At 40.2% G+C, this 13,520-nt stretch overlaps 1 protein-coding gene across 3 annotated transcripts in view; it reads right to left on the minus strand.

Moving 5' to 3' along the window:
* The window catches only part of Srbd1 (S1 RNA binding domain 1), a 181,446-nt gene that overhangs the window by 62,732 nt on the left and 105,194 nt on the right, over positions 1-13,520 (minus strand). For all 3 annotated transcript variants that reach the window (XM_006986498.4, XM_042266841.2, XM_042266840.2), the window contains exon 16: positions 9,423-9,505. In XM_006986498.4, coding sequence (XP_006986560.2) covers positions 9,423-9,505 — 83 coding nt within the window. The remainder of the gene's footprint in view (positions 1-9,422; positions 9,506-13,520) is intronic.

A 13,520-nucleotide genomic window follows, 5' to 3' on the forward strand; every position in this document is an offset into this window, starting at 1 on the left:
GTCAGTTATTTAAAATGTCAGGCAACGGATGCTTTCCTTCCTGTGGACTGAAAAAGATAATCCTCTACAGTTCCTAGCAAATGAACTTTCTTGCTAGCAAATGTGATTGAAACGAGTTGAGAGGGAAAGAAAACTTTCATAAATTCACAGTCTATTTTTTGGGAATCCTTTGGATTCCTCTCTGATTACCGGAAAGATACTGCAATGCAACTATGCACAAAAGATGGGTTTGGTAGTGTTGCACGCCACTGGTGAACTCACACTATAACTCAGCGTGGCCAGCTCTCCTGCACTGTGTCACACTATAATCACTTTGCAGACATAGGGTTCATGGTTCCTCTAACCCCTCTACACCTGGGTCTTTTCTATAGGAGCATGGATTTAATGTGTGCTGTCACTATGCTGATGAGACCTTCCTTTGGATGTAAGACGGAATGGAATCTCAAGTTATTATAATTACCGGTGCTGTCTTTTTAAGGACCATGATTAACAGCCCTCACCATACAAAGTTATGATTAACATTTCTGAATGTACTAGATGCCATAAATTCAAAATATACAGTTTTACATACCCAGTTCAGAAGTGGCCTTTTTCATATTTACACATCTCTCTCTTCTCAGTCATGAATTAACTAGTATAAATTTATAATCTTATAGTACTTGTGTTTTTCGACTCTCCCTCCCACAGTGCTGGGAACTGAATCCAGGACATTTCACATGTGAGGCATGTATACCACTATACCAATAGCCTCTCAAGTCCCCACCCCACCCCATGAATATTATTATATTGCAGATAGTTTTTTGCCTAAGTTAAAAATTGCATTCAAGATGCTCCATGGTATGCCAGTAACCCAGACATAATTGTATCTCCAAACTCAGCAAAACAGAGTATCTATATGAATACTCAAATTGAGCATTTTTAGAGGAATCTTAAGGCAGTTTAGTGTATATATACTATTTGTCCATATCCAACCAATTCAAAATATTAAACCTTTCTTAGGCTCAGTTAAGAGAGCCAATAAACTTCTCTATTGACAGACAGGTTTGCTTTAACACGGAGGTCCTACTGCAGTGAGCCCGCTGGGACGAAGGCGTTTCTGATAAACACACTTTAGGTAAAGTCCAGAGAAGTACTGACTGGCTGGTCCCTGACACTACAGCGGCACGCCTCCCTTCCATCCCGGTAAGAAGTCCTTCTGTGGAGAGAGATGAGTATTCAGAGGGGAAGAACGAAGAGATGTGTGTGTGTGTGTGTGTGTGTGTGTGTGTGTGTGTGTGTGTGTGTAAGAACCTCACTTCCCTCATCAACAGCAACCCTTCCTTCCCCAGTCATTCTCTAAGACACAGAAAACAGAGGAGCTGGGTGTGCAAACCAGCTCTTCCCTGTCCCAGCAAGATTCTCTCTGGCTAACTAAGAGCAGAGAAAATCACACCTATCTAAACCTCTCTACCGATCCCTTACTCAGCCTCCAGGAACTTGAACTTGGCCTGATTGGAGGCAATGACGGAATGAAGAAAAACAGAGTGACCGACACAGAGAGCAGAAACGCTGGGAAGAGGTGGTCTGGGTTCTCTGATGGCGAAGCCTTGGCATCCCGGAAGCTTAGCATGTTTATTATATGGAGTTGAACAGAGGCGAGACTACGGCACACAATGCTATAAAACATCTTCAGAAGACATTTTATGACCCCAGGTTACTGGGTCAATGGCAGATTTAGTAAGGAAAGAATTACTTTCTTAAAAGGTTAATTAGTAAGTATTGCCTTCATGTACTGAACATGAAATTCTATTATGACAAAGAGACAAAAAAATGTGGCATTAGTCATTCATGTCACTACCTCAGCTTTAGGACAAATCACATTTAGAGGCATGTAAACAAAGCTTTCGCAAGACCAGCCACCTACTATGAACTAAATGCAAAGGTTTGAAATCTTCAGTGGGGAAAAACAGCAAAGCTCAAAATCAGTGTAGACCTTATATGAATGAGACAAAACACCTTCAGGTCTTTAAGGTCTTAACAAATAAGGCTCTAAAAAAGGAATATGCCCAGTATAACTTACTAAAATGGGTTGTGAGATGGGATGGCTATTTATGAAATATTAAAATCATGTCTTTAAAGAGTTGGCCATAATTATTCAATGAAATGAGTATCAATACTCAAGAGATGAAGTGCTATGGTTGAAGCACCTACATGCATGTACATGCACACTCACACCCACACTCACACCCACACCCGCCCCCCACACCCCTGTGACAGTCAATGTTCTGATGGGAAATGGTTCAAGCTACAGAAGTAGACCTCTGCAATCAAAGAGATGAACTAACCTGTAAAATGAACATAAAGGAATGAAAACTTTTAAGGGTCAAAATGTAAGGCTGAAGGAAAACAAGAGGATACATTTGCCTGAATGGAGTTTGATAAAATGTATCTTGTGTGCACATGTATGCATGAGTGTGCATGCGTGCGTGCGTGCGTGTGCGTGTGTGTGTGTGTGTGTGTGTGTGTGTGTGTGTACATGGATGCGTGTGTGCATACAAGTGGCTGTGGATAGTAGAACATTTGCCTGGCATGTGGGAGGCCCTGGGTTCAATCCCTCTCATGAGCCACAACCATGAGCTTCTCAAACTCTTCAAGTCCATTTCCTTGCTCAGGCTATTCCTCCTTAGATGTGTCTCCTCACATACTCAGCTTCCTCCCTCCTTAGTCCCCAACTTCTCCCTCCTCCAAGTCACACTTAAAAAATATTCTAGTTCTGACCTTTAAAGATCTGTAAGTGAGTCTCTATCATGTACATTTCTCATTCAGTCCTGAACTAAGTGCTGATTTCTTCCTCTAACACTAGTCAAACTATTCTTGTTATGGTCAGCATTGAATTTTCTTTATATTAATCTTATATTTTGAAAACTTATTGCCAATATATAAAAATGTACATATTAATGAGGTACTAGATGATGCCTGATAAATGTATATATCGTGCAATGTTGCATCAGGTTAACTCTATCTCTTCAAACATCAGTTCTTTATGGTAAAAGCAGTCGGACCCTTGCTTCTCTCCAAAGTGTGCAGTACACTACTGTTACCTGTGGTTTCCCTCTGTGACCAGAAAGTCCTCCTTAATTTGAACGTAATACTCCTCAATAAAGCCTTCTCACCTCCCCCTCCTTCCATTTCCAACAAGAACCATGAGGTGTATCTTAAGTTAGGACCCCACTTATTTCTCGTGATGCTTCATATAATATCACTGTTTGCTTCCCTCAATGCTTGGCTTGCCTGATGATAATTCCCGATTACCCTGCAACATTACAGACATCGTAATGTGTAGTCAAGACACTAGAAGTCTTAGGAAAATCCTGTTCTGACTCGGCAGCACTCGGGTGGGGCCTGGGAGGTTTTGAGGAGGGTGTCTTGTATGTTCTGGGTGCTTTTTGGAAACATAGAATCTCATTGACCACCCCAAACCCACTGAACCATAGTCTGCGTTTGAACAAGCCCTCCACGGGTTACAATCCACCCAAAACAAAAAGCATTAGAGACCGATCAGGGCTCCTAAACCTAAGCCCACAAAGCAGGCTGTAAGGCTCTCCCCCCACATTTCCTATCCTATAGGTCTTGAAAGGACACAAGGATGTACACTTTAAACCAATTCTATGGCAATCCTGAGCAGCTTCTGGGGGTCCCACAGGGTCTGGATAGCAGAGTCACAAAAAATTGTTGTCATGTGAGGCCCAACCCAGACCAAGCAAAATCCAATCTCTGAGGAGCACGGTCTGAATCGGGTTATTTTTCATTGCTTTTCTTTTTTAATCTTTCCTGCTTAACCCTAACATTTATATTTCAGACCATTTCAGAGTAAGAGAAAGGGGGAGTGCTATAAAGCTCAAGTACAGGGTGAGTAGTCAGATATGACGTTACTCTGAAGAACATCAGTGGCCCAGTAAATGAATGCCAGAATCTTAACCGTCTGTCTGGGTGAAATCTCTACAAGTTACCAAGGAAGCAAAAGAAATGATGTTTAATCATAAAATTCACAGAAGATGGTGTTTATGAGTAGAACATTTTCTCAAGACAGTATCAAAGCAAGCACTAAAGACTACCGAATTTTGTACAAGATTAGGTCTCAAAGAAAAACATCTATATTAGCATTATGAAAACAAATACAACCAATGATAGTAATTTTTTTCATTTTTCAATGAAAAATGAAGATCACTTTTCTGATTATATATTTTAAAAATCCTCGCCGGGTAGTGGTGGTGCACGCCTTTAATCCCAGCACTCAAGAGGCAGAGGCAGGTGGATCTCTGTGAGTTCGAGGCCAGCCTGGGCCACAGAGTAAGTTCCAGAACAGGCTCCAAAGCTACAGAGAAACCCTGTCTTGAAAAAACCAAATCTCTTAACTCTCACATGTATGAGAAATTAAAAACTGACTGAAAGTCAAGTTGCCAAGTTAGGGCATGTTTAACATTTGACCCCATTTTTCTGCATAATTTTAATAGTGGGAAACACTTACTGCCTCCCCTCCACGCTTCATTCAAAGAAGCTCTAGGAGTACGCTCCTGTGTGTGTCCTTTTATCTTTGTACACGTCTAGCCAGGAATGGCAGTGCTGTTCCTTACATTTTAGCTTCCTGTCAGCCTACACTCCGGTGCCCTCCACAGATACCACTCCTCTCTCTCTCTCTCTCTCTCTCTCTCTCTCTCTCTCTCTCTCTCTCTCTCTCTCTCTCTCTCTGTATTCTCTCTCAGTAGGTAGCTCTCACTGGGCCCTCCTACCCCTCCTCTTCCTCCTCCTCTTTTTCTCTGTCTCTCTATGTCTCTCTCTCAGTAGGTAGCTCTCACTAGGTCCTCCTCCTCCTCTTCTTCTCTGTCTCTCTCTGTCTCTCTGTCTGTCTGTCTGTCTGTCTCTCTCTCTCAGTATTCTCTCTCTGTAGGTAGCTCTCACTGGTTCATTTCACTGCATACAACACCGACCAGTGTCAGTACATTATACTAGTTTCTCTTTCCATTCTCCAGACAAAGGGCACATGTCTGTACCAGTGTCTCCAGGAATTCTTGTGCCCGACCCCTTGCACCAACACGAGGGACTTTTCTAGGCTATGCACCTCTAGCAGCAGCACTGTGGAGTCACTGATTTCAACCGCTCTCTAGAGGCTGCACCGATCCACACACCTACAAGGAGTGGACAGGATTATCTCTGTTCTCCCTGTGTGTGGCCTGTCAAATTGTTTTCTGACCCAGAGAACATTTTAGATTCTGGTGTAGTTTAATCTGTCACTTTATGGTCATGTTTTAATATAATATGACTTTTTCAATATTCATGTTAACTAGTTTTTAAACACTGAAAACATCTTAAAGTTTTATAACCCATAGTGGATTTAAATGCTAATACATAATAGTCAGAAGAAGTAGAAACTGGCATAAGTGTGGTTTTACTACCAAAGTTAATGACATGCAAAGGGCAAGCAAATACCAGATAAAGGAAATTAGACATGTTACCGTTAACTCAGAGTATTACTTGTAAGAGGTTATTCAAATAATACTAACACTTTACACCAGGGTACTTGAGTATGCATACACTTCCTGAAAAAAAAAAAACTGAAGCTAATATTTCAGTGTAGGAAGCTTAATTTACCCAGGTATAAGAAAATTACTCAGGAGATAATTTTTTATGTATGTGAGTGCTATGTTCGCCTTTATGCCAGAAGAGGGCACCAGATCCCACCATAGATGTTTGTGAGCCACCTTGTGGTTGCTGGGAATTGAACCCAGGACCTCTGAAGAGCAGCCATCTTAACTGCTAAGCCATCTCTCCAGCCCCAGGAGCTAATTTTTAAAACTAAAATTTTGAGTAATAATGAACAAATTCTAATATATGAGTTTGGCTCCCACTGTTTGTCATGGTCACTTACTCCTTTACATTCAGTTAAGTCACAAGTGAAGAAAGCTTGACTACTAAGCTCTTTTAAATGTCTTTTGTAACTCTGTAAGCAGGACAGCCTGTGTCCTGCTCTAGTCAAGGATGAGACTGCAGGAAATTTACCTATGTATCTACCTTAGTTAGGTTTCTATTGCTGTGATTGAGACCATGTGATTGACCAAAAGCAGCTTGGGGATAAGAGCATTTATTTGGCTCAGAGGGTACAGTCTATTATTAGGGGAAGCCAAGCCAGGAACCTGGAGGCAGGAACTGAAGCAGAGACCATGGAAGAGTGCTGCTTACTGGCATGCTCTTCATAGCATACTCAGCCTGCTTTCTTTAGAACCCAGGACCACCTGCCTGCCCAGGGGTGGCCCCGCCTCAGTAAGCTGGGCCCTCCTCTATCAAGTATTAATCAAGAACTCTTGCCTACAGTCTTGTCCAAGTGAGGCATTTTCTCAGCTGAAGAAACTGAGATAACTCTAGATTTGCATCAAGCTGATACAAACCACTCAGCACAGTGGCTAATGCCTTGGTTTGGGAAGTGCTCTGTTTCTCCTTTGCCTGAGTGTCAGTGCTAATAATGGTAACAGTGAAGATCTAAGCAAGTCACCCAGATAACTATGGGTAGACTCAGAAGAGTCTCACTCTACAATGACACCTTACTCAGCAGTTCAAATGTGTTTTAAAATAGCTAAGCAAATGACAGCAAAAAGAAGAGAAGCCTTACCTCTACAGACCTACACAAAATCACACTGAGCAGCCCTGCAGGTTACCTGGAAGTGCTGGCGTACTTTTCCATGAAGAGCTGCCTGTTTTGTTTTGATTTATTTGTTTGTTTGTGCCCAGAATTGATCCCACAGAGCGGGAGAGGAGAACATGCAAATTGCTACCTGTGAGGTTTTACCAAAAAGACATGGAGTGCCATGGCCAGGTGACTTTCCTTTTACAGTGACTCTTGGTCATCCTCAGGAGTGAGGACTAAGGATGGTTTGCACAACTATTTCATTCTGGAACATCATGAAATGATCTAACAGAAGGGCAAGAAGAGGAAAGAGGGCTGCTCTGAGTCCTTGCAACTTCCCTGGTCAGACACTTTACCAAATCAAGTGCTAACGAGTGGGAAAGTGCAAGAACACAGTCCCAAGAAGAAAGAAGAACCGGTAAATGCAACTTATTTAAACTGAAACTCAGGGTATGACGAGGCCAAGTTAAGCCGTCCTTGCCCACATCCCACAGCGCCCAGCCCAGGCAGCCCTGCGTCATCCTGCTCTCGCCTGGGAGTGTTTTCTTGGGAGCAACACCAAGCCACTTTCCAGCAAAGTCTTTAGGGGTCAATCAAGGATATGCTGTCATTCGACCACACTGGCTGCCTTGCTCTCCAGAAATAATGACAGGCATGTGTTTTTAAAATCAACTCTCCTCGTTTTCTCAGACAAGAATTGGAGCGCTGCCGCAAGGATCTTAGCTGCCATTAAACCAAAAGCATTTCAGTTTCCACTGGAATAACACTGGAGTTTCTGCTAGTTCATCGAACTTCTGTGAACACCTTTCATTTTCTCAGTCAGCAGTGTTTATCTGGCTGTTCTTGTGTTTTAAGTCAGGATGAAATTTACATCAAAATCACAAAGTGGACCCAAATGAAAAGAAAGTCAGGCCTACTATAATTGTATTGAAAATACATTGCATGAAGACTTAACATGACGTGGTCCAAAGGCTGGGATATAGAAATGCATATGTATTTTACAGTAAAATACATATTCATTACAGACAATTTGAAAATCTCTCATCATATCCAGCCTACCAGGTATTGTCTTCTTCTTCCACAGAAGTTCACAGCTGCATTTTGAAACTCAGTTTACTGCTGTATCACCAACTCTGTGTAACTTGAAAACATCACATCAAGAGTGAGTCCTCATGTTAATAAATCTTCCTTAAAAACCTGAATTTTGTTGTTGTTGTTGTTGTTATAGTTGAGACAGGGCCTTGCTATGGTATTTAGGGAAGTTCTGAACTCTTATGAATCATTCCAGTACCTGGACTAATAGGCACTTGCAAGTTTATGTGGCTCAAAAGCCTGAACTTTTAATGGTGACATGCCACGGACAGGCTCTTTAGATATTTTGTGTAAATGTTTCAAATAAACCAACATATAAATGTTTACAAATCAGCAAGGAAATAATCCAAACTCTTAAAAAGTAAAATATGTAATTAACATGCAATACATATAAATTTATGGCAAATAATTTCCCTAACACATTATCTGGTTTCAAGCTTTTGTGTTAACAAATGACTTGTATGTGTTCTGGGCTGTAGCTTCACCAGGCTTTTTCCATTATTATTATTGTTGTTGTTGTTGTATAATATACTGTTATTATATTATAATTATTATGTAATTATACTATTATTCATGCTTAATATCTTTCAGAAATTCCTGAGTTCCACCGACTGATGGGACTCCTTCTTATGTTTGTGGCTCCTCACAGCCATGTGCATTTCCCTGGGTACAGCCTCACATGCACATGTCTTTCCTGCTACCTCATGGAACGTGGGTGTGGACACACTGGAGTGGTTGTGCGGTTAAAGAACACAGTGGTTCAGTCTAGCACCTCAATCACTTTCATTATTTGTTAAACTATGTGCACTCTGGATTAGCATGGCTACTTCTCTTAGACAAATAGCCCCAACTTGGATATCTCCTAGGCATCTCAAACCAACATGTTCAAGGTGGAACCAATGATCTTTATCCATAAAGTGTCTCTACCAAGGCATAAAACATACAGCAGAACAATTCTTTGAACAATCCTCAGCAATACTTTTGACAAGAGTCTCCTGGCCTCCATATACGTAAGCTCTCTATACCATTCTTATGCCACCATGGCTCCAATTGGTCAAGGTTTACAGCTGTCCTCAATCATTCAGTGCATACACTCAACCTCAAGAATTGAAAAATACAGTATCTACAAAAACCACAATGATGATGGCATTGGAGCAACAGCTAGAGGACTTTAGACTGTTCTGGGTCACACCTGAAAACTACTAATGACCAAACAGAAATGAATGCAGAAAAGGTCACAGTAAATACCAGAGGCTTCTCCCAGGAGGCCAGAAACAAGCAAGAGTTCATTCTGGTTTAAACAAAGAGCCACACAGCCCAATGGCCCACACTCCCTCCATTTTTAGAACAGAGTTGAAAAGACCAGCTCTCCAAATCAAGTACCTAGTTGTAATGTTGTTACATCATCATGCCTGGCCTAATGTTTTCAAAGTCTTTAAATCTGACTACAGCTAATTTTTAAACCTTTAAATTAATTTAAAAATAATTAAGACAAGAAAAATAAGTATTCTCTCTTTTCCTGATAGCTGCAACTTTTAACTACCTTCCTATCAACTGTAAAACTTTTGAAAATGAAAATCTATTTCCAAGTAATGGTTAAATACAATGCCAGGATTAAGCATGCTCTTTGTATTGATGGATTCCAAAAATTAAATGATCCATATTGCTTTACCTGGTACATTCCAACTCCAATGTGCTTCGGCTCAATTTTCACTAGCTCAGCTAATGGATCTTGAACACGTCTTGCTATGGAAACTGAAAAAACAGAATCAGAAAACAAGTATGACTTAATGTGAAAAGCAGTACTCAGATAATTACTTAGGTTAGTTCCTCATGATACAAACACTTAATCCTATCCCTCTAGTGCCCACCTCCAATTTAATTAAATTTCAAAGTTCTCTCTTTTTTCTACACAAAAAGGAATGAATGTAATATTCAGACCTAATTATATCACCAGGAGCACAGGCATTATTTATTATTTTTGAGACAAGGTCTCCTTCTGTGGCCTTGGCTAGCCTGGAATTTACTATGTGGGCATGATAATCCTCCTGCCTCAGCCTCCTAAAAGCTGGAATTATAGACATGAGCTACCACACCTGGCTAAGACTCCCAGGCATTATTAAGACACACATAGAAAGGACTACAGATTCAGAAAAATAACAAAACATTTTGCTCCAATTCTCACACAATTATCTTTTCATTCTTTAAAAAAAAAAGCATAGGTAGAGTGCTTCTTGCTTTAAAGAATTTGCTTCAAATAACCTTGCATTGTTATCAATAGACATATCTAATATTCTTAGTAGTAATAAATGGATGTTAGAATGTTATAAAAAGACAGCCATGTTATGCTGGCTAGTAAATACACTTGAGTGATTTAAATATGACTGTAGGGTATACAGAGTCTGCTCTGGAATCCACCTACTGGCTCTAATCCACACCATCACAATTCATGATCAAGAAACCTGGAAGTATGGAAACCTATTGCTGTAGAAGCTTCCTAAAATACTTATATCTAAGAAAGGAATCTAAATGGAGTCACCAAATAATAGAGGAGACAATGTGCCAAGACATCTTTTGTCACCAAGTATAACCTCCAGTGCCAAGAACATCTTGTTGAATCATTGGCCAAAGGGGCCTCATGAACATCTCCTAACATCACAGGCTATTGCCAAAGCTATTGGTTACTCTCCGCAACCTCAGGCCCCACTGCTAAAAACATGTTAAATATGCCATCTAAGGTGGAGAAGTCCCTGAGTACTGGGATTAAAGGCATGCACCACCACCACCACCACCACCACCACCCGGCTTTCATCACTTTTTGAAACAGACTTTCAACCAACCCTCTTCCTTTAGACACCCCCTTCACCCTCCCCAACATACTTCCAAAGTGCTCCACAGCAGTGTCTGAATCAGTGGTGTGCCCCAATCTTCTAGCTGGCTGACTGTGGGTCTATTATCTTATCCTAAGACCCAACTTGGTTGGACTGCCTGGCTCACTGACGCCTCATCGGTCGGGCTTCAGGTCTCAGAACTTGCTGCTGCTCTCTCGTCTCACTCTTTTAGCCTTTGTTTTTATTTGTTCATGTTTCTGTCTTTTTTTTTTTTTTTAGGATTTCAGAAGTAAGGAAAAAAATGAAGGCAATATTCACTCTCCTGTGTTAACTCAGAAATCTACTAGTTCTATCAACTCAATGTTAACACTTCTTATGTGCAATGTATTTACTGAAGGGGACACACACATTTAATACAAGAACAACTGTTTTCAATAAGCTGATAAGGATGTCATTATGAAGGTTATTCCAGATACCTTTTAATGCTTATAAAATGTTACAATTCTGTTATAATCCAGCACAGCAAATTTATGGAGGATTTATATCAGTCTGTTTTCAGTTGCTGTAACAAAATACCTGACATTGGGTCACTAATTTTAAAACGAGGCTCATTCAAATTCAATTCACAGTTGTAGAGTTGGAAAGCCTAATTGATTTGCCTCATCTATTTGGCTTCTGGTGAGGACCAAATGGATTATGATGTGGAGGAAAGAGAAGAACATCACATGCTGAAGGGACAAAGAACATGGTGTGGCACTTATGAACGCACTCTTACGAAAATGTACTCACTTAGAGACTAGTGTTTGCCCATTCTGAAGGTGACAGCTTTCTGATTCAACCCAGGACTAGGCCCCAATTCTCTAAGGTTCAATCATCTATCAACATTGCCATGCCAGGGAACAAACTTCATTCACACTCATCGGGAGAAATTATATCTAAAGTATAAAAGGGGTTAAAGGTAAAATCCACACCTAGGTGCTGAGATCGGAAATGAAGTAAGAAATCATCCTGGGCACAAATTACCAGGGAAGAGCAAGATGTTGGGAGAAAAAAAAAAAAAAAAAAAAAAAGGCTCAAAAAATAAGTCGGTCCTAGGAACCAAGACTGGAGACTCCAAGCTTCTTTGACTGTTTTCCTCATGGACAAACTTTGAGGACTTGAGCGTCCTGAGAATAAATTAAATCTCTTCACTTTCTGCGTAGATGCAGGCTGAGATAAAAGGAAGGCATACCTGCAGTCTGTTACAACTGAAGACTCAGCTAGGTACGCTTTGACATCAGAGTAATCGGAGTAGGCAGAGCATTGTTAATATGGATATAAGACAAAAGGTCAATTATAGAATCTACTTTTAAAAGAAACTACTTGTTTTAAATAGGATAAGTAATGAAAATTTTTTTGTTCGAATTTGTCAAATGTTAATGGACTGGACATCATTATATATTAATGGAGTTTTTTGTCTGAATCTGTCAAATGTTAATGGACTAGACAGTGTTAATGTAATTCTTGACTTATATATTGTATATACTTATTGGATATAGTTTTTCTTGTATTAGTTATAAGCTTTTTTAATTTCAGACAAAAGGAGAAATGTGGTGATATTGTGTTCCCCAAAATATTGTGCACCCTAATAAACTTATCTGGGGTCAGAGAAGAGAACAGCCACAATATTAAACATAGAGGTTAGGCAGTGGTAGCACACACTTTTAATCCTAGCATTCCAGAGGCAGAGATCCACCTGGATCTCTGTGAGTTTAAAGCCACACTGGAAACAGCCAGGCATGGCAACACGAGCCTTTAATCCCAGGAAGTGATGTCAGAAAGCAGAAAGGTATATAAAGCATGGAAACCAGGAACCAGGCTGGTTAAGCTTTTAGGCGTTTGAGCAGCAGTTCAGCTGAGATCCATTTGGATGAGGACTCGGAGGCTTCCAGTCTGAGGAAACAAGATCAGCTGAGGAACTGCCAAAGTGAGGAATCTGTGGCTTGTTCTGGTTCTCTGATCTTCCAGTGCTGACCCCAGTACCTGGCTTCAGGCTTGATTTTATTAATAAGAACCTTTCAAGATTCATGCTACTCATTGCCTTTTTCTAACCCTCTCTCTGCAGAGGGCATTGTTGGACACTGTAATCTGGCTTTACTATAATTCTAGCACACCTGTGCACCTGCATGGGCCAGTACTTAGGAAGAAACAGCAGTTTCTTTAGCAGTCTGAAGGCCAAAGGGACTATATCCTCCCAGAAATTATGGCAAAAGTATTCTTTCTAACACTCTGTTGGAAGATAAAGCCAACTTGGAGAGCTCTTTCACCTTTTTTTTTTTAAGTAAATAAAACTATCATTTATTCAGAAATTCTACATATAAATATTATAAGGACACTCACAAAATGTATACCCTCTTTAAGCCTTAATTTCTCCTTTTGCAAAGTGGGAAGAATAATCTTGGTAAAGTACCAAATTTGATGTTTCCTGCACACCGAGTAAGAGAGATGAGGATGAGCAGCTCCCACACTGATGACTGATATTCGCACTGCTACCGTGGTCATCACTAGCACTGTTCCAAGGCAAGCAGCAGGTGAAGGAGGCTGAGCTACTGTGATAGGGGAGCCATCACAGAAGAAGCACGATTTGAGAAGACAGTTTACCCAGGGAACTGTCTCATTTCAACAATTATCTAAGAGAAGCAACAGAGTCTTTCAGATTTAAAAAAAGAAATTTTTTAAAGCTTTGGATCAAAGCAAAAATATTTCCAGGTATAGAGTTAAAAAAAAAAAGCCTAAAGTCAGTGAAAATATTTAAGGACAAAAATTAAAATATTAATTTTTAAGAAAATAGCATAACTATCCCCCATTACAAAGAAAACCACTCAAAAATTTTATTTATACCAACTAGTTTCTCAGGATGTCTCAAAGCATTTTAATGTTCAATTACAAAATTTTAACTA

This window comes from Peromyscus maniculatus, chromosome 22 (genome assembly GCF_049852395.1).
Source record: "Peromyscus maniculatus bairdii isolate BWxNUB_F1_BW_parent chromosome 22, HU_Pman_BW_mat_3.1, whole genome shotgun sequence".
NCBI classification, from domain to species: Eukaryota; Metazoa; Chordata; class Mammalia; order Rodentia; family Cricetidae; genus Peromyscus; species Peromyscus maniculatus.